The sequence below is a fragment of the Choristoneura fumiferana genome, chromosome 14 (assembly GCF_025370935.1).
Source record: "Choristoneura fumiferana chromosome 14, NRCan_CFum_1, whole genome shotgun sequence".
Classification (NCBI taxonomy): Eukaryota; Metazoa; Arthropoda; class Insecta; order Lepidoptera; family Tortricidae; genus Choristoneura; species Choristoneura fumiferana.
Genome location: NC_133485.1, coordinates 7,275,869 through 7,296,474, shown reverse-complemented (window position 1 = coordinate 7,296,474; position 20,606 = coordinate 7,275,869). Strand labels below are relative to the sequence as shown.

Here is a 20,606-nt window from a genome sequence, read left to right as displayed (position 1 = left end):
TCTGATACCATTGCATTTGTAGTAACTAGTATGGAGGGATGGTTAAAATATCAACAGAGTAACATCAGTTTGATCTGCTTTAACTTATCAAGTTAAAAACAACTTAGAAGTTTGTATCGCTTGTTATTTTGGTTTGAAACAGTTACCTTAGTGACAAGGTCGATAGTCTTAGTTGCATTTTATCGTCCCTCTATTCTAATTTAACCTCTTTGAAGTAGTAGGTATTTTCGTAGAGGCTTTTCTTCACAAACTCACACTATAAATATCCGCACAGACACCGGGCCTCTACCACATGCCGCCCGAGCTGCAAATGCTGCACAACAGCACATCGATGCAACACCTGCAAATGCACCAGCTGCAAGCGCACCAAGCCAGCCTCGGGCACTTGCAGCATCCGCCCAATCTCAACCATCTCCCGGGCAACCTCGCCATGCAGGCCACCATCAACCACATGCAGGCGTTGCACCAACAAATGCAGCCGCAGGTCAATATCGCGATGCAGCAAGGCATACAGATGCCAGCGAAACCGCAAGCCGTTCGCCCGCGGCCGGGCTGTCACCACCACGGCCCGCCGCGGCATAACACCCTCGCTACCACCTATCATGGACCTTAAACTCTCTGACCCACGTTCAGATTAACTGAACTAGGTCATTTACCTTCCCGAACCAAAGGACTTTCAATTTCCATTGGTACTCATTGGCTTAGGAAGGAAGGGCTATGATGCAGCCGACGCGCCACACCGCCTAAGCGACCGAATCGACCCCGTAAATTTTAAGTAAATGGAATCTGGCACACTGCCGCGGCTGAAAAACAATGTTGCTCAAGCTCCTATCGTAACGAAGTTGAGTTTTTGAATTTACTCTGTAGCGAACTTTTTAAATCGTATTTTTAGCAGTGAAAATGCCGCGGTAATATGCTGGAATAAATAAACTGAACAGCTATGTAGAATCATTGCATGCAAGAAATGAAATCGTATTGTTATGTAAGCAATGTAATTCTTACAGCTGTGCTTGTAAAGAGAAGGCGTCTACACATATCTATACACCTGTCAATATAGAATTAAGCAAATATCAGTATGGCGGGTCCAAGTCGTAAACGATTCTGAAATAAAAACTTGCTTATATACCCACATCGTAGTCTCGCAATAGACATGTCTTGACAGATGTATAGAGAAACAAATAAGTGCGACTGTGGTCGTGCAGACCTGTTCCGAAATACATATTATAAATAAAGGTTGTTATAGCACGATTAGTCTCGAACGGCGGAGAAAATGTTAAAAATGTATTGCACGGACGCGGTACGAATTAAGCGCATGAGACGAAGCTATTTTATTTTTGCAAGATGAAGCAAGTTCGAGAATGGGTTTGCAATAACAAATGACGACGTAGACACGTAATTACTCTTCGATCGGTAATAAGTTTAGTTAGACTTTTTACGATTTCCCTAAATATTATACTTAGCTTACGTAGGTTAACTCAGTTTTCAGAGTGTCGAGTACATCTCATTAGTAGGAAGTTGATAATGTAAGACTTAAGTTCGAAAAATGTTTTCATTGTTAATATTTTTTTTTCATACTATAAGGGCTTTTTAGCATTTATTCGTGCATCAAAAGCATAACTTTTATGTGGGCGCCCCTACCAGTATAATCTATGTCCCCATTGACATTACTTCACTTGCAAGTGAATAAAGTAATTCTGTGCTTCTCGTGAAAACTCATTTTGAATCGGTGCATTCCCGGCTCTAAGACATTAATGGTTGATGATTTATTTAAATGGGAGATGAGAAAGAGGCTATTTCGTGTGTAAATAACTACAAATCGGTTTCGTCTTCGCATTATATTGGAGTGTCAGTGTCAAGCGGCCGTGTGTGCGTGCGGTCTGTAGCGAGTAAAAAACATCGGCGTGTGTGCGTTAGGAAGAAATTTAGGCTCGGCAGGGATAAATTATCATGCGTAAAGCATGTCTTTTGTAAGGATTTATGTTTTGATGAGGCGCATTAACCAATTAGGTATTTCACCTTCGTATACCATGTTTAAAGTAGTATTGATATTGGTGATAGATGCCAAATAATCCTATAAAGAACTGAATTTTATATACATATTAACTGTTCTGAGGGTATTTAGGTATTAGGAATTAATTTATGTAATTTAAATGCGATAAGCCCGTCTAAATAACGATTGATTGAAACAAAGTCATTTCATAAAACATTTCCTTCTCGTAGTTGTTTTGTCTCATATCCAATACTACTGTCGCAAATTGCATTATCTTCCTTATGAATAATAAAGTAAACTTGTTAATTATAAATGCTCAAGGATTATAGAACGTCAGATTTTATAATATTGTATCATAATATAAATCCACTAATAAAACTGATATTTTATTTGTGCCAAGACTTTTAAGTTAAGTTAAATGTTGCCACGTTATAAGTCCACGTATGTCGACCTGATTTTATTTGTTTGTATTCAGCTTCTTACTTTATTATAAGTAAGCTGATTGGCCTAAGTAAATAAGTATTTTTGAATGTGTAGGTTTTGTATCCTAACGTATTAGATTTAACTTACAATATATGTATACTACGTAATGTCAACGAAGAATAATAACATCGGACATTAATTCTCATTCGTTGAAACTGCACATTTTGTTTGAAATGTTACAGTAAGTGTGTGCAATATTTTTGTTGAATCCCGGTGCTTTTTATAATGTACGTTTAGCTGCGACTCATTATTTGCAGACGAACCGTTGACATCCTCAGAACAATTAACAGAAGCGTAGTTGTTTATGAAAGCTTGAACATTATTGAATATTTGACGATAATTCCAAACCTAATATCACTTAAATAGTCCCAATATTTTTTCTATACACCGTTCTGTTCACTCTCACTGTTCGATATCCTAATATATCGTTGGTCAGATAATCTGGACATGGTTCCGTACTATTTATATGATATTAGTTAGTTGGTATTAAACGGTATGCTGACTCGACCATTCCAATCCAATCGCAATAGTTAATACAAAAATAGTGACATAATTGAGACATTTATATCGCGGTAAAATTGTAATGCAACTGTCGCACAAATAACTTAAATGTTTTTCCTACTAATAAGGTGCCTGAAATTGCATTTTGTGTCACAAAATATTCTACTTCATACTGCACTGTGGATAAAGCACTTTGTGAATAGAAATGAAACGTTTTTATAGATCGGTCAGTGTTCAAGGCATCTAGATAAAATAAGTAAGTAGCGAATAAACAGAGTTGTTCCAACTTATTTTGCTGTTAACTATGAAATCCAACACGAGTGTTTAAAATCTCCTGTCTTATTTCGATAATTTATTTTTATACTCTAAAACCATTTATAGCTGTATAAAATTTGCTTTAGGCGTAAATGCTTTATTTGAATCAAGTTTTGCTGTCAGTTTCTAGAGCAATATTATTTATAAACTGTATTTGTATTCTATTATTAGTTAGTCAATTTTTAAGTACTAGTACTTTCTTATACAATGGCGCCATCACAATTATTACGGAAAAGATCAATAAGATTCGTAGGCTAAGCTATTTGAAGGATATGCGTGTTAGATTTGTTTAATTAGATCTATTGTAAGTAATTGTTGCCGCGTTTAATGGCGTTTATACGAGCTGCGCAGTCGTCTGCCCACAGCCAATGTAAACGCGTTGGTGACTAGAAAGTGAAGTCATAAAATTTCAAGTGCGACTGATGTTAGTTGATACTGTTTGACACGTGAACTAAGGTCTTATTACCTCCGAGTATCAATTAAATATTTTAAGTTTCTCTTATGTATGGTTATGATTATTATATTTCACTTATTTGTATAGATTTTTTTAACACAACAATAAATATTATAAATGTGGAATATGCTTTGTTTTATTTTTCACCAGAATAAATATACAACACAATGTCAACACACCATAAATAACAAACGATGTTCATAACGCCCGCCTTTGATAATACATTGGTATTTGTTTCAGTAAGTACTCAATTTTGTATAAGTTACTGCGGTGCCTGTAACACCAGTGGGTATAAAACACAATAATGGCAATTCAATCTGTTATATTTCTCAATCTATCACACACTGCTCTTATTCGAGAAATTTCTTCATAACTAAAAACATTCTCCTTCTCGGAGCAAAGCAAAGAAGAATCTGTTTCCAAACGGGATATAATATCTGCAGTACGATGTACCATTGTTAATTTCGCCTTCTTACTGGCCGGTTGATCGTAGTCAGTTTCTCCTCCAAATAATGAATCTATATCAGCAAAATCGAAATTGTTGCTATTTTCTTTTAATTCTTTAGAGCATCCGGAACTGCTGAGTTCAACAATTTGTGCGTTTTCAACGCATTTATGGGCATACACGCTTTTATGAGAACTCTCTTCGGATGTCAAATTATTTCTCCAGTGTTTCGTTTCCTGAGAACTGGCTTGAAGAAGCAATGCGTATTTTTCTTGTAAAGAATTGTCCACACTAGATATTAAAGAAACCACATACTCGAAGTTTTCATGGTTTGAAAAATGTTTCAAAGATTTCAAAAGAGCATTTTTTATGATGGTATCTTTATTTTGCAAAATACTGCAGTATGCTTGCATAGTAAGTTGTTCTAATTGGCTTTTATCTTCATTGGCAATTTGAAGGGAAATTTGACATAAAAGATCTAGCAATACTAAGTGTAGTTCAGTGTTTCCGAGTTGGGCTATGTTTGCCATCACATGTAGAATCTGAAAGTAATGAATTCTTTAATTTTCTGGGGACCCATCTTACAATTAAAATGCACTTAGCAAGTCAAGTAATTCAGGTAGGTACAGTCAGCAACAAAAACACATTTGAAGTGTCAAAAATATGTATACTTACAGGACTTTATTGCCTGAACATTATGGTCGTGTATACATACTTTTTGCACTTTGGCTGTACAAATATGCACTTTGGCTGTTTGTTGCTGACTGTGCAAATATAGGTAGAACTAACAACTAACTAGTGCATACAGTTAACTACAAAAAAATCGATATGGCCAAAATTACAAATACATACGTGACTTTATTGATATTACATTAAAAGGTCGTGTATAAATATTTTTGTAACTTTGACCGTATCGATATCTTTGTAGTTGCTTGTACAAGCAAGTCTGGTTTTAAGTCCGACGCAAAAAGGGGTATAAACACAAAACATGTATTTGTATTTGTTTATCAACTTGAAAGTGTTGTCTATTGCTCAAAGAAATCTAAGTTTTTATAAAAGGGTCAAACAGTATCCAAACACGTTTCTCCTGACTATACGCGCCGAGCGTGCTAAACTGCACCAAATCGCCCGATAATTTTGACTGCTTGCATACGGCAATAGTGCACACGCCACCAGATGAAAATTTAATAAAATGTTGTTTTTATAAAATCTCTAATTTTTTAAAGTTCTAGTTTGGTTGCATTGGATCGATTCCAGTGTAAGCAGTTGGTAGTTTACGCAGTAGCGCGCCACCAGCACTATACTCCATTTACTTTAACCTTTGAAACTTAACGGTAAACTTTGCATTTGTTTTTAAATGAAACAACGAAACTACCTATTTAAAATTGTGTTAACTTCTATAATTAAAACAATAAATACCGCTTATATAATGTACATGTAGGTATTTTTAGTCCATTTGTGTTCGAAATACCGAGAAACGTGTGTTAGGTACCTACAATTTGACTGTTAATTCAAACCTTAAATTAAACGGAGTATAGCGCTGCCTAACCTGCGCCTAATCAATACCCTTCAGACGCCATAATTTGGAACATAGCATTCTATACTAAGAGAAAATGAAAATACCTTGGCGAGAGCTTCAGTATCTTTAAACAGTCGTTTCATAGCTTTGGTTAAAGCACCTAATGCTTCAATGTGTTCTAAATACCAAAGCCAGCCTTTATCCATCTGGCCCTGACTCAGTAACATTCTGCTCTTCGGACAACTCTTCACCCACACCTTTACTACGTAGTCTTCGAAGGTTTCGTCTCCATCCACAAATCTACAAGTAGCTGCCGCTTTCATCAGTCTGTTCTGGAAGTATTATATTGGTAAGAAGTAAGGTAAGAGTAAGTATTTTATCTAAAGGATTTTCCACGCTTTAATTTGGTCCATAGTGTAAAAATTTAATTTAGCTATCAAAGATCGTGCAAGTGAGAAGGAGAGGAATGGGGCATAATTAACCTGTTCCCGTAACTAGTAATTAGCTGTTAACATATGCATGTAGTACTTACCATGTGCCCAATGTCATCTTCACTCTGCAAACTTGATGAGAGAAAATTTTCGAATTTCGAAATTAATTCATTGATAGTATCCTCAATGACTTTTTCTTGAACTTCGGGAGCTGTATTTTTGATTTGGATAGGAGTCCAAACGGCTAAGTTATATCTATTATTAAGTCTTATTTTATCTTCAGTTTTCATAGCATCGAATAATCGAGCTATAGTGTAACTAAGATGTACTTTTTGTGGAGAATCCTGGAACATCATGTTTTTTTCCAATTTTTGATGGGATTTGCATAAGAATACAAATTGTTCGATGAGTAGCTGGCGATTGTATCTGTAAACAAAAGAATATATGCTTGGAGCATTGATAAAACCAATTTCTAAGTCAACTTAGAAAAATATCTGAGAATTGACGAATTAGACAGACTGGACATTCAGTCAGGTAATTGGACCTAGGTGAACGAACCCACGTCAGATAGTCATTAAAAAAGCTGTTTCCATACAAATGAATTGTAACCGAAAAACCTACAAGATGCTTCCGATTGTCCTAGAAGCTTGAAATTTGGTATGAAAGTAACTTATAGCAAATCCAATAAGAAAAGTCTAAAAATCTTAGCTTGTAGTCAGTCTATGTTGATCTATAATGAATGACCACACTGCGTACATTTTGCTTAGAAAAGGAAGGGGTGCTAAAACTGAATATTCATAGATACAGATAGCGCGCGAGTTGAATGCAGAGCTCAGGAATGCGTTTATGTTGCGACCTTATTAGAATTAATTATGACTAAGTATGTCGATAAATTTGTAAAAGAAATGTTATTTTAATTTTAACATTTTTTTTTTTTACTTTTACGCTTTAAACACATAATTATTGTATATAAACAGGATTTAGCATGTAACCTTTTATTTGTTTCATCCATCGTGGTCGCAACGTGACTCAAAACGATGGATGTAACTCGATTAACCTTCAACATAATCAAGGACAGCGCTACACTATAGGCGACTGAGGCGAGGCGTGTGGATAGCGGGGGGAGAGGCTCCCACTCTTCACCTCAGGCCCCGACTGCACTCAACTCGCGCGCTATCTGTACCTACAAATATGTATGGAACCATCTTGGCTGGGTTTTTTTTAATTAAAGTTTGTCTTTGTATTGTTGCCTGTCAACTATCCTATTCCAACTTAAAAAAATCTTATAGGTTTTATGGCTGTTTAGCATTGCGGTATCGCGGGGGAGGACAAAATGGAATGACAGATCTTACCTAGACATCGCGACCCACAAGTCCGAAGCGAATAAGGCACTCCAGCTATCAGTTCCCAGCAATGTTTCATACAAGATTCCTTCCAGCAATGAATACTCGTCCAAACTCAATGTGGAAGCAAGGGCTATTGTATGAACGAGAACGTGCTCATACAACCCGTAAGTATGTTGCCTAGATATTGCTGTGAATTTAAGCCCTAGATTGAACCAAACATTGCCTGAAAATATTACAAACGCACTCATTCATAAGGTTATTATTTATATGAGTTTGACAATTCGTTATACTAGATGTTGATCAGGAAAATAAAGTTAGCAAATTATTAATTATAAAAAATAAAATAAATAAATCATGAGACAAGTGATACCGATTGACCTAGTCTCAAAGAAGCAAAACTTGTACAGTTAAGGAAACTGAATAACGAACCTAGGTGGAACCTTTTCATAATCAGTTTTGCTATGACTTCTTTGACAAATGTGTGGGATGTCATGACTCATGACATTAGTAGCACAAAGTGCACTGGTATACATGATTCAGTTTCCTCGACTGTGCCTACTATAGCGCAATGGATAAATATAGCCCCTCCCTACCTTAAGTACCTAGTTTCATTCTAAATTTTAAAGCTAAGTTATTTTAAATCAAGATTTTACTTACCTTTAGGTACTATGTTAAAAAGGCAGAGGATAAATTTATGCTTAAATTTATTCAGTGTGTCGTCGTTTTTACTAAGCAACTTTTCAATTACAGACGTAACTAAGACAAAAAATGCTCCCAACATTTCATCTTTGTCACTCGATGCATCAATATCATATTGAAGACAACACTAAAACAAAATTAAGTACACAATGTATTATATGTACATATAAGCATATCATGGTAATTAATTTAAATTCCATGCCTAATAAAATACCTCTATGAACATATCTTGTGAAACAATATCTGCTAAAAGTACGTCTGAAACACTAGTAACTATATTTGTTAGTTGATGAATGAACTGAGTTGTTTTCTTGTGTTTCAATTCCAGATACGGATCACTGTTCCTGAAAAAAAAAACTGTTAATTAACAGCAGACACAACACCGGCTCTAGCCCATCATTAAGGTAGAGCGGGATTGTCTACACAGCTTCGGCGCCTCTCAAAAAGTTTTCTAATATGAATAGTCCATTTGCATAAAAATATTCCCACAGGAAAACAATAGATAGACAAACACTATGTAGAGACGATGCCCAGATTAAACCTAGTTCAGACTTAAACAAAAAAAAAGGATTAAAGACTCACTTGATTATAAAAAGAAATAGTTCCAAAACATTTACGTAGCTTTCTGGTGAAGCACACTTGAAAATGCCACAAAGCTTCAACAAAATCTTTATCGTGAAACTGGCTACCTTCAGTGATCTTAGCACAATTTTATCTTCTTCATTTGCCTGCAATTTTTTTTTTAAGTTTATAGAAATCTGGGCAGGTTTGCAAGACGACGAGTTTCCCGCTAAGAGTTGTGGCGTCCTAAATTAATCTGGCGAAAGGGGTTGGCAACCCCAACACAATAGATTGTTTGTTTGTTTATACTATCTATTATTTATACTCTAGTAGGAAGTAGTATTAAATATAGTCAAGTCAAGTAGTCAATAAAATCAATCTATCTGATTCTGCTGTGTGTATAACAAAGCATTGTTAACCAAATGCAATACCAAGTTTTTGTTTTAGTCCTGACAGATGAATTGAAAATCTGCAATTTTCCAAAATTCCAACAACTACATTTTGGTCTTCATTTACATTATTATTATGTGAAATAGTTAACTTTTTTATAATATAAGTATTCTACAATACTTGAAAAAGACTTAATTTTCCTGAGTCCCAACTTCTTCCTTCTTCTGATCCTAACTTTTCCATTATAATATTAATAGGAAAAATAAAAAATAAAAAATGCAAGTAAACAAAGCAAGGACCTAGTGGCCTTGGCCCTTAAGATCAACTTGACCCATAAAAAAAATATTAATAAGAATACCTCTACTGCAGTGCTGATGTTTTTAACAGTCATATTACAAAGGACTTTGGAACAGTCCTGAAATATCATTTTGTCACTCAAAAATCTGGAATGATTTTCACAAATCATAGTATATGCTTTCCATTGTTCAGCCATGGTCTTTACGTCAAGACTTTGAACTATCTCTCCAATGGCTAAGTTAATGTCTAGTGCTGGAAAGAAAATTGTATGTAAAATAATCAAGCGCAAAAATATGTACTGCCCATTGCGACGCAAAGTTTGGGAACCCCTGGCCTCTGTGCCACAAAAGTTACAAGTGCGACAATTTGACGAAATTGTTAAGTTCTCTTAGTAGTGTTACAATGTTGTCAAATTGTAGCACTTATAAATTTTGTGGCATGTACAGTCACCAGCACCAATATCTGACACAACAAGCCTGCATGAATATCTGATACAACTCTATTTCTAGGGCCGGAAGGATGTGTCAGATATTTTTGCACGCTCCACTGTGTCAGATATTAATGCTGGTGACTGTACAGGGAGCTTGTCTATTCTTTAAGGTCTCTACTAGAGATGGGACAAAATTCGTTCTACATTCGGTTTAAACTTTAACTGAATTTCGGCACTAGAAAAAAAGAATCTACTTGTACTATTTTGACTGAAATTAAAAGAAAGCATGTCTGTCATTTCAGTAAAATATGCAACAAAAATTAAATAAACTTAATACCTATTCTTTTAATAAACGTCTTGATTACAATTTATAAATTAAATAAAAAAAGTTTTTGGTTAACAATTTTCACAAACTGAACATTGATATTTGTTTTAATTATTAAAAGGTGTTTTCAACAATCAAATCTAACAATCTCTTCTTATCTTTCTACTCATATTTAAAATTTACTAGAGGCAGATTATTGAACCGCAGTTCGGCCGAATTTAGTATTTGGTTCAAACCACATTTGGCCCATCTTTAGTCTCTACCCACTGCACCGTATCACAACAAAAAAAACCTAAGAAAACACAACATTATCTAGATTGCCGTCTGCCAACTGGATATGGATGTTTCATGCCAAATACCCAACAGCAGAAAACAGGCCTTTTCTCAAGAGTGATGAAAAATAATTTGATATTCTTCATTATGGGAGAAAGATGTTTTTGTGGCTATTGAGGATAGAGACATGTTATTATCATCATCGTCTGCTGGATTTACTGTAAAAATGGTTGAAAATGTATTGCTGTGCAATCTTGCAAATCTTCCGATATTGCACATAATTTTGCATGCAAGATTAATCTTGCAAAATTGATGCAAGACCTCGGTATTTCCAGATCTCGGAATACCGAAATTGCACTCCCTAATTCCCACTACAGTCACGGCACAATATGGTGTAATGAGCAGATGTTTAAAACAATAACAGTATAAATACCTTTGATAAGTACATCTTGTTCTTCATCTTCATTTAAATCAAAAATAAAATGCCTCTCCATTACCATTAAGTAAGTCAACTGTAGCTCATGACATGTTTTAAACAACTTCTTTAACTGCCTTTCAACATGTCTTAAATGCTTTCCATAGAGTGTTTCACTGAAAATACACATATAATAGGAAAATGTAATACATTATACCTAAAGCCATCCACGAAGACGCGTGATTTTGTCAAAATTAGCCATTAACAACATTGTAATAAGAACCATGGCATGCATCATAGTGAATGACTCTATCAATATTCATGTAATTAACAGAGAGAAAAATTTAAATATTTACCAACACATATACACACACACAATACACAAAAAAGTACAATAGAAAGAAAAAATAAATATCAAGAACATCAAAATAATAATATAAGGCATAAGTTGCAGCACTGTTTTTCAGTGGGACCCAACAGTGAAATCTAATTTATCAAAATTGTCTTACCTATCCCTGCAATGTGTAAAAACTGCCATTACAATGTTTCCCGTTGTAACTGGAAAAGTCTTCAAAGTGCAGCAGGATATGGTAACCGACTCCACCAATGTTTTGATGTAATCTGACAACATTTGGAGCAGGCAGACTGCATGCTCCATATACACTATCAATGTTTGAAAGTGTACTTCTGGGTCCAATAATACACCAAGTATCAGGTCAAGGCTCTAAAAAGTAATGAAAGAGGATAATATTAATACCAGGATGAGCATAAAAAACTCATAATGCAAAACCAAACATTAACCAAGAGGACATGATTAAAATGTAGTTACCTGAGAAATGCAAGAACTGCAATCTTCTAAAATAGGAGTGAAATTCGATAACGAATCTGGTATTTTATTTTGAAGGCTTTCAGTTAAAGACTTCTTTGTTTTCAACATTAATACATCGTAAGGCACAGTGCTGATCTGCTATGATTTAGTCAAGGAAGTTGAAAAACACAGTTCGATATTTTTTTGAAATTGAATAGCCAAAACACAAAAAAAGGATACATTTTCAGGACTATTGAATGAATAGTCTATGCTATTTGATAAAAAATCAGAGCTCTGTGAATCGTCCATTACGATATTTTTTATTTAATAAATTCTCAATTCAATTCTGCAAAATACAGACAGATATTGATTGGATTGATTGAATCGAACGATTTTTTTAGTTAGACCCTAGATCTGCAACCCGCCAAATTAAACGTCATTAACGTCAGTCAGCAGGGCTACTATGAAACTCGAAACTCGAAGTTCGTGTAGTGCGGTCCCTCTGACACTCACACTATTTTATACGAGGGCGAGATCACGGTACGATGTCGTCGGCCACACGCAGTCGCTCGTCGCATGTTTGCAGCGATAAATCTGGTCACAATATTGTGATTTTATGTGTAGCGGCAGACAAGATAGCTTTTTGCTGAAATGATCTTGTCTTGGAAGTCTATTCACTACGTTGCAATCGGTGCACCGTCTAAAAGTTGCAACACTAGAAGACTGCGACTAGCACTCGTAAAGTAGACTATTAATAGCTATACGTAGGATTATATACATCAATGGTACTAGTTAGGAAAATGCAGACGGCGCTTCAAAACAGTCTGCATGAATCGCTCATATTATACTACTCTTTGAGTTAGACCCTAGATCTGCATTAAACGTCATTAACGTCAGTCAGCAGGGCTACTAAAACTCGAAACTCGAAGTTCGTGTACGGTCCCTCTGACATATTTTGAGTACGATACGAACTTCGAGTTTAGAATTTCATAGTAGCCCAGCAGGTGCGGCCACACGCAGTCGCTCGTCGCATGTTTGCAGCGATAAATCTGGTCACGTGACCCCATTTTTGAGTGTGATTTTAAATTTCCCGCGAGCCCGCGACTGAAAAAGTAGCGGCAGACAAGATAGCTTTTTGCTGAAATGATCTTGGTCTTGGAAGCTGATTTCTTAATCTCATTTAGTAGCAGTACGACCGGTCAACGTAGTACAAAAAATACTCGCACTAAGTATATGGTATAAAGTAGGTTCACATACTTCGAATGACAGTTTCCTCAACCCTGTTCCCACTTTCTTCTTTCCTGTATCGCCCAAGCAGTACAGACCATAGAGTACCTTTAAATGACAAATAAAACTGCCATCCACCATTTTTAATTTTTTCCATTGCAGTTTCAAAATTGATAGAGTGAAGTTTTACATTTTTTTGCAAACATGTACAATAAGTGCTGTGTTGTGGGTTGTAATAGTATACGAAAGGACTTCAATTTCTATAGATTTCAAAACTATGAGATGAGACTCGAAAAGTGGTTGGAGTTTAATAAAAATAAACTCAGTTTATTAATTGTGAACAATTGCGGAGCATGAACTTTCAAGGACTTAACAAGCAATTCTTGTGTTAAAAGCATTTTGAGAAAATATTCTTCGCATCAACACACGTGCGATCTCGTCTACGTACTGAGGTTGAGATTGTGGTTGTGATTTGTGGTTTATCAAAAATACGCTTTGTATAATAGTATATTATTGCGTACATTCAGTAGGCAGCGCTAGTGCTGGTGGCGCGCTGCTTTGGCGCAAACTACGAACTGCCTACCCTGGAATCGACCCAATGCACATCAATTAAAATGTAAATACAATAAGAAATTATTTTAAAAAATAATGTATTTTTTTTATTTCTACTCGATTATAATTATAATTCTAAATGCAAATTGTGCATCCAAGGCCTACGGAGGCCTAAAAATATTTTTGGCATTATATGCAATGCCATTGCCGCAGTGCTGCAAAATTTTAAAAAAACGACCTGTCATATTCATTATGTGAGGCGTCTTTGAAGCGAAAATATCTGTAGGAAGTGATCTGTCTGAACGTTAGTTCTCTGTATAATTTGTTGTAGCAGTCGTGGCAGTGGTACAAATAAAATAAATTGGAGTGAATGACAAAAAACCAGTGTTTTAGCCGAAATAGAAGAAGTTTTTTTTTCAGCTATAAAAAGCTCAACATTTTCAGCTTTATTAGGGTGCGGCCACAAGCAGTCGCACATCGCTCGTTTCCAACGTCAAATCTGGTCACGTGACATGTAGCGATAAAGGTGAAAAATATGTTGAGCTTTATCGCTGGAAAAAAAACCTGTTCAATTTCGGCAAAAACACTGTTCTTTTTTTTCATTCACTCCAATTTCTTTTATTTGTACCACTGCCACGACTGCTACTAAATGAGATTAAGAAATCAGCTTCCAAGACCTTCTATGGGGAAGTACCCGCTACAAAGACGGGAATTCCTCCAGCCCATTGGACGCGTTCAGCAAAGTTAAAAGAATATTAGTACCTCGTAAAAAGTCTAGATGGCTGTAGTGTTTTAATCTTGATGAAATTATGTAGGTACTAGGTAAGAACATTTTTGAAATCTTGTTTAGGATATGATCAGGGGAACGCGGAGGCATTTGCCCCCCCCCCCCCCAAGACCGGTGGCCCGAGGCGGGCAGCCCCTTCCGCCCCCCTGTTAGTCCGCCACGGACGCCGTAAGTACGTTAAACACACTACAGCCGGGAAGCCGGGATAGTAGTAATTTCTTTACGAGTGTGAAGTTAGCAGCCTAAAGTTAGCAGCCTAAGATAACCCGACCAAATGAAAAAGTCCATGTTTCGAACTGCATTAAATCATTAAAAAATGTAATTAAAAGGACGGAAGATAAGAAATAAAAAAATGGCGCCATTCCTAAAGCCCAAATACAACAAAAACCAAATAAAAACCATTATTTAAAAATTAAAATTATTGCATAAAGTTTAGGCTGCTGCATGTGTGAAGTTAGCAGCCTAAACTTTATGCAATAATTTTGGTAATATAAAGATGAATCTCTAGATTACACTGTATAACTAGTATCAAATTAAACGTAATTAGATGCGCTTTTGAATGAATCTGTAATGGTTCATATTGAAAAAACAAGACTTTAAAATCGTCAGCAGCCAAAAAAGTAGGTAAGTACCAAGATATTTTTGATTTGCAATGCTGAAGATGTCGAGATTACACTAAATGCTTAGCACAGAAATAAACCTTACTAGATGCTCTTTCGAATAAATGAATAACAGTTTATATTGAAAGAACAAGAAACCCTTTAATTTAACTAATAAAATTTAGGCTGCTAACTTCACACATGCAACTTTATGCAACATTTTTGGTAATTTAAAGATGAAGCTCTCTAGATTACACTCTATTACTAGTATCAAATTAAACGTAATTAAATGCGCTTTTAAATTCAAACTGTATAATTAATTATTTTTTGAAAGGTACTTATTATATAATGAATTTTACATGTTAATTAATAAATTAAAGTTTGATACAGGATATTTACATGTTTCTGTTCCAAGTTATGCTCTCAAACTCGATGTACACTTTTCTGCGCACGTGAAATTTGACTATCAGTTACATAAAACTACAGATGTGCAAGTTGCAGAAAGTTTCCAAAAAGTTGAAAAGTTCTCGGAAATTTCTGGAAATTTTCACAAGATATATACGAAATTCAAATTTAATAAACGGAAAGTTTCAATTCCCATACAAAATTGTGAGAAGTTTCCAAATTTTCCTATTTATATGAAAAATTTCGCAATATTGGAGTTTGCTTTGGCACATCAGCTGGGTTACTACGAAACTCAAAACTCGAAGTTCGTGTCGTGCGGTACCTTTGACACATACTATTTAATACGAGAGCGAGAGGGACGATACGATACGAACTTCGAGTTTAGAGTTTCGTAGTAGCCCAGCTGTACAATTACATCATTTATTCACAACACAAGATACAACAATATGATAGGAAACAAAATAAATAAAAACTACATATACCTAACTTTAAAAAGAAAACAAAAAAATATAGTTTTCATATGAAATTATAAGTAGAGTCATTCACGATGACGCGTACCGTGGTTTTTATTACAATGTGGCACTAGGTATAATTTCTAATTTTAAAATAGTTTTATCAGTTTCACGGTTGCATAGGCTAAGTATCTTTTTGTTATCCCTGAAAGGTAGAATTAAAAAAAATAGTAGAATAGTCAAAGAGTCCGAAGTCAGCTTTTGTAAGAAAAGGCAATACTTAAAATAATAACAAAAAAGTGAAATGGTAATAAAAAAATATATAATTATTATTGATTTCCATTTATTTTTATCAGACATTAGAATGAATTTATTTTTGACTTGAGACATGAGATGATTTTATTGTAGTTAGCCTCATGCTCATGTTGGACAGGTGCAAAAGTAAGAAAAAAACTGTCATGTTGACAGTGACAGCAGAACTACTACGAAACTCAAAACTCGAAGTTCGTGTCGTGCGGTCCCTCTGACACTTATACTGTTGAATATGTGAGCGAGAGAGACGGTACCATACGTACTTCGAGTTTTGAGTTTCGTAGTAGCCCTGCAGTACCTGTCAATGTCAATTGCATTGCATGCAGCACTATAATAAAATTACATGTGGTGGACCGGCGCGGATGGTCGCACGCGTTGTTTCGTTTCAAAAGTTTTTATTGTTTAATATATCGCTTATATTCATGGGCACAGATCATGTATGATGACATATCTCTGGCCCTTAGGGGGCTAGCCCAAGAAACTACGACTTCCGGACTGAACAAGACCATTTATGATGTTGTTGTGGTTAGTTTATTGATAGTAATTCGTTAATACCACATCTGCTGCTTTATACCACAGAAACCAAATTAATAGACATCTACAGAAACCGTTGCACCCACATTGTGAAATATACTATTTCTTAACGATCGTTTATACCCTTAAAAACTTAAAAAATAAAATGTCAACTCTTATTACTTTTTGTTTTGCTTATTATATTTCAGCCATTATTAAGCAAACCTGATGGTCTTGAAGAGGCAATCAAAGTATTATCAGAATATGTCTTGAAGTTTGAAGATGCAAAACTATTCAGAAAATACTTGTCAAACATTCTTCTGGCTCTGGTTTCTGTGAAAGTGCCTTTAAAGCCTGTTTTCTCGAACACCAACTATGGCATGTGCACAGACACTGAAAAGAATAACCATCTGGAATATTCCATAATCTTGGCATTGATGAGTGATCATCCTGATGTATTACAGTAAGTAGATCTACTGATATTATAAATTAGAAACTGAAAAATGTTTTTTACTCAATTATGCAATAACGTCTGAACTGATTTAGATAAAATTTGGTGTAGAGTTCAATTAAATTCTGATGAAGGGCATAGGATAGTTTTAACAAGGAATGCACATCCCTGCAGAATGACGATAAACAAATTGTTCACTGTCAAAGTCATGGGCAACAGCTAGTTATTTCAGTATGCTTTTCAGCAAAGGCCTCCTCTGTGCCTTTCATTGGTATTTTGCATTTGCAACCCTTCTTCGATTCATACTCAAAGTAATAAGACAGATACCTGAATTGAAAAATGCGCTTAGCAAACTTACATGGTTTTTAGACCTTAAGGCTTCACACACGAAAAAAGCTTTTCCACATTACCTACTTATAGGGTGTTTTTTTTTTTAAAACTAGTTAACCACTTTTTCCATGTGATTACTAAATAGACCTATGCATAAAGAAAATTTTGAACAAAAAAGTAAAACTGACTCCAAAAAAATAAAAAAATAATGATAAATGGAACCAACCGGGTTGTGCTGAGTCACCGACTTCGAGCTAGTAGATACTTACCTAGAAAAATATTTTCGAGGGTTTTGTAGTTGGTTCCATTATTTGTTATTTTTTTGGAGTCAGTTTTACTTTTTTGTTCAAAAATTTCTTTGTTTCTCACTTTTTAGTGATTCATAGCCAAAGACCATCTCACAATGATTCCATTAAGCCCAAACACGGCTTAGGTATGTTGTTTTATACAAGAGTTCCATTGCCTACCTTCCAGCTTCAGCATCAGATCAGTTGGAAAGAATCAACTTAAAGTTCCTTTTTGTCTGGTCACATTCCACTAAACAGTTTTTTGAATTTGATGAGAGTTGTTCAATCATCTTTGTGTATAGGTTGTAATAAAACTGAAGCCCTAATTCATTTTCTTTTGGAATGTGATCAGAATAAGGACATCAGAGACAGGTATTTGGATGGTATGGGCTTGTTCAATGGAGGTGTAAATGTAATTCTAAGTCGACCGCTTTCAGAAGAAGCGATGCTGATTTACAGGTTCATTAGACCGGCCTTTGCATCCAGAGACGTGGCTTCAGTGCAAGGGAGAGCGTAAAATTTGTGGTGTATATAACTGAGGCTCCACATGAGACTGACATAGTCATATTTGGTGTACTAAAGCCTCGTTAAAATACTAGATAAAAAAAAAGTTCCATTTTTAGTTGCTTATGTGTGTGTTGTATCGTTTATACACGAGTGAGCATTACTTAGCTTTGACGAGTTCCATTGGTCATCTACGGTTTTCTTCATCAGGTCCAGTTTACCAAATGATACTTTCTGAATGTAAATGCTTATTTTAATGCTAAAAATGCCAAAATCGCCATAGGTGTACCTATAAAATTTGAGGTTGCCCTCGATTTCCATAGGATCCCATCATCAGATCTTGACTTGGTGACAATGGGACCACCTCAGAAGAGTACCCTTTCAAATAAAAAAAGAATTTTGAAACTCGGTCTACAATTGACTGAGTAATCGGTGAACATACATTAAAAAAAAAAATACTAACATTGGAACATAGAACCTCCTCCTTTTTTGAAGTCAGTTAAAAATTCCAGGTTAAGCTAAGCCACAGTGACAGATGGACAGTTATGGCGAAACTATAAGGGTTCCTTGTAGGACTATGGAATCCTAATAAAGTTCCTATAGTGATAAGTGAATTCTGAGTAGTCTCTCAAGGCTGGCTGATTGTAATGTGATGAAATTAAAATTTAGAATACATCTTCATCCTTACATGTTATATGACACATTAAGAGTTATTAGCCAATGATTACAAAGTTACAATATTTGAAGAATATAGGAGGAAACTAATCCTTGTTTACAATTTCAGATATGCCCTTAAATATTTTGAAATCAATCCCGTGGCACCATTTGAAGCCTTCATACACCATGAAGACTCATACAATGTGGCTCCGAAGAAGCGAAGACTATTGGAATTCAGGCAGAAAATAACAGACCACCACATAGTGCAGTGTTGCTACACTCTGCTACATAAAATGCCTAACAAGTTCTCATCTAAATGGGACTGGACTATGTTTGTGACGAATTTCAGTAGTCACGAAGATGCTAGCATACGATGGTATGTTATTAACACCTTTATATCAATTTGTTACTATGTACACAAATCATGCATGCTGATTCTTACCCCCTTCCCATGGTCATATTAACTTTAAATTCACACACAAAATCATAAGAATTAGACTGCAGCAGTCTTTTACTAGTACCCAGCGACTTTTAGTAGGAACGTAGGTATCTAAAGTAGGTAAGTCATCTTCAAATTTTGAAAGCTTTTATTAAAAATATATTTTTTAACATAAACTTATTCTTTCAGGATGGTCAAAGAATGTATGGTTATTCTAACAAACATGACAGAGCATCAGTCAAGAATCCTATCCAAAAGTCTGAATGTATCTAACCAAGATACAAGTCATGAATCTTATGTGTTTGAGACTGAGATACATACAACTGAACACATAGTTAAAGATGATAATTTGAGCCAATGCGGTGTGGTCAATATTGATGGTATCATGCTTCCACTGTATGATAAGAATAATGTTGTTCATAGCAATTTGGTGCCTGTTAAGTCAACAGTGAATAACTTGAGGAGCTTAGCATTGGCTGTTGCGTCAGGTAAGTACATTATTTTTTTTCTTTCAGCGGTTTATTTATAACCCCAATGAGAAATTACTGCAATTAAAAAGGAAAACTTCTTCAAATATCCATTTCTTTAAATGACTACTTTAAATTCCATTTGATTGAACACTAGTGTAGTAGTAATAACTTAAGCTGGGCGTGGAGCTTAGCCGACCACTGACGCGGCGCGCGCTCTTCGCTCGCTCGACTCGCGCGTTGTGGTCGCAGTTGTAACTAACAATGCTCATCGTTTCACTCGTCGTCGTACCTAATTCTGGAACGTAAATTGATTGATTATTTGTATGAGGATCATCTTAAATAAGTGAATGAGTCTAAATGTATCAGAAAAAGCCAATTTATATAAATTATTGATGCTCATTTAAAAAAGTGAAGTTATTATTATGAGGCTGTTCAGGTAACACTTTGTTTACACTGTTTTGTATGGAACAACGTCCAATATGAAACAGATCATGCATCCGACAAGAAGGAATATAGTATTGCGTGTATGTTGAGAAGAGTTGTTTAAATATATATATTTTTAATTTTCAACAGGCAAAGCAGTGTCACTGCTAGGACCAGTGGGGTCTGGTAAGACGTGCTTAGTAGAACATTTGGCGGCAGTAACTGGAAGGAAAGGTGTCGCTTTCAAGAAAGTTCAATTAGGTGATCAGACAGACTCAAGAATGTTACTTGGCTCCCACCATTGCACTGATGTTCCTGGAGAATTTGTTTGGCGGGCGGGAGTTTTAACTGAGGTATGTGAACTTGCAAGAAGGCATCATAGCTCATTGAAGTGGCAATGGGCAGGCCATATAGCATGGAAAACAAATGGCCGTTGGGGCCGAAAAGCTCTCGAATGGAGACCACGGAAAAATATTGCAAAAAAAATTGATATAAGAAGAATGAAGTTTCATGATG

General features: G+C 35.5%; 3 protein-coding genes across 5 annotated transcripts in view; 2 read left to right on the top strand and 1 right to left on the bottom strand.

Moving 5' to 3' along the window:
* Src42A (Tyrosine-protein kinase Src42A) overlaps window positions 1-3,868 on the top strand; it is a 70,701-nt gene extending 66,833 nt beyond the window's left edge. For both annotated transcript variants that reach the window (XM_074097359.1, XM_074097357.1), the window contains exon 8: window positions 275-3,868. The gene's annotated coding sequence lies outside the window, so the exon portion shown is untranslated. The remainder of the gene's footprint in view (window positions 1-274) is intronic.
* Window positions 3,851-12,130, bottom strand: LOC141434878 (FIGNL1-interacting regulator of recombination and mitosis-like). 2 transcript variants are annotated; one of them, XM_074097360.1, is made up of 12 exons: window positions 11,923-12,130; window positions 11,704-11,841; window positions 11,384-11,598; window positions 10,893-11,050; window positions 9,493-9,683; window positions 8,766-8,911; window positions 8,398-8,527; window positions 8,142-8,310; window positions 7,491-7,707; window positions 6,240-6,564; window positions 5,812-6,039; window positions 3,851-4,730 (listed from the first exon to the last, which is right to left on the bottom strand). In XM_074097360.1, exons 1-12 carry the CDS (start codon window positions 11,989-11,991, stop codon window positions 4,056-4,058), a joined length of 2,661 nt encoding a protein of 886 aa, XP_073953461.1. In that variant the 5' UTR covers window positions 11,992-12,130; the 3' UTR covers window positions 3,851-4,055. The 2 variants fall into 2 exon arrangements, with proteins under 2 accessions (XP_073953461.1, XP_073953462.1); XM_074097361.1 differs by having other exon boundaries at window positions 11,704-11,838.
* Window positions 12,131-16,353: 4,223 nt separating this feature from the next.
* The window catches only part of LOC141434874 (midasin), a 42,197-nt gene continuing 37,944 nt past the window's right edge, over window positions 16,354-20,606 (top strand). The window contains exons 1-5 of the mRNA XM_074097354.1: window positions 16,354-16,541; window positions 16,739-16,992; window positions 18,886-19,134; window positions 19,387-19,685; window positions 20,241-20,443. Of these exons, the coding sequence (XP_073953455.1) occupies window positions 16,452-16,541; window positions 16,739-16,992; window positions 18,886-19,134; window positions 19,387-19,685; window positions 20,241-20,443 (1,095 nt within the window). The 5' untranslated portion in view covers window positions 16,354-16,451. The remainder of the gene's footprint in view (window positions 16,542-16,738; window positions 16,993-18,885; window positions 19,135-19,386; window positions 19,686-20,240; window positions 20,444-20,606) is intronic.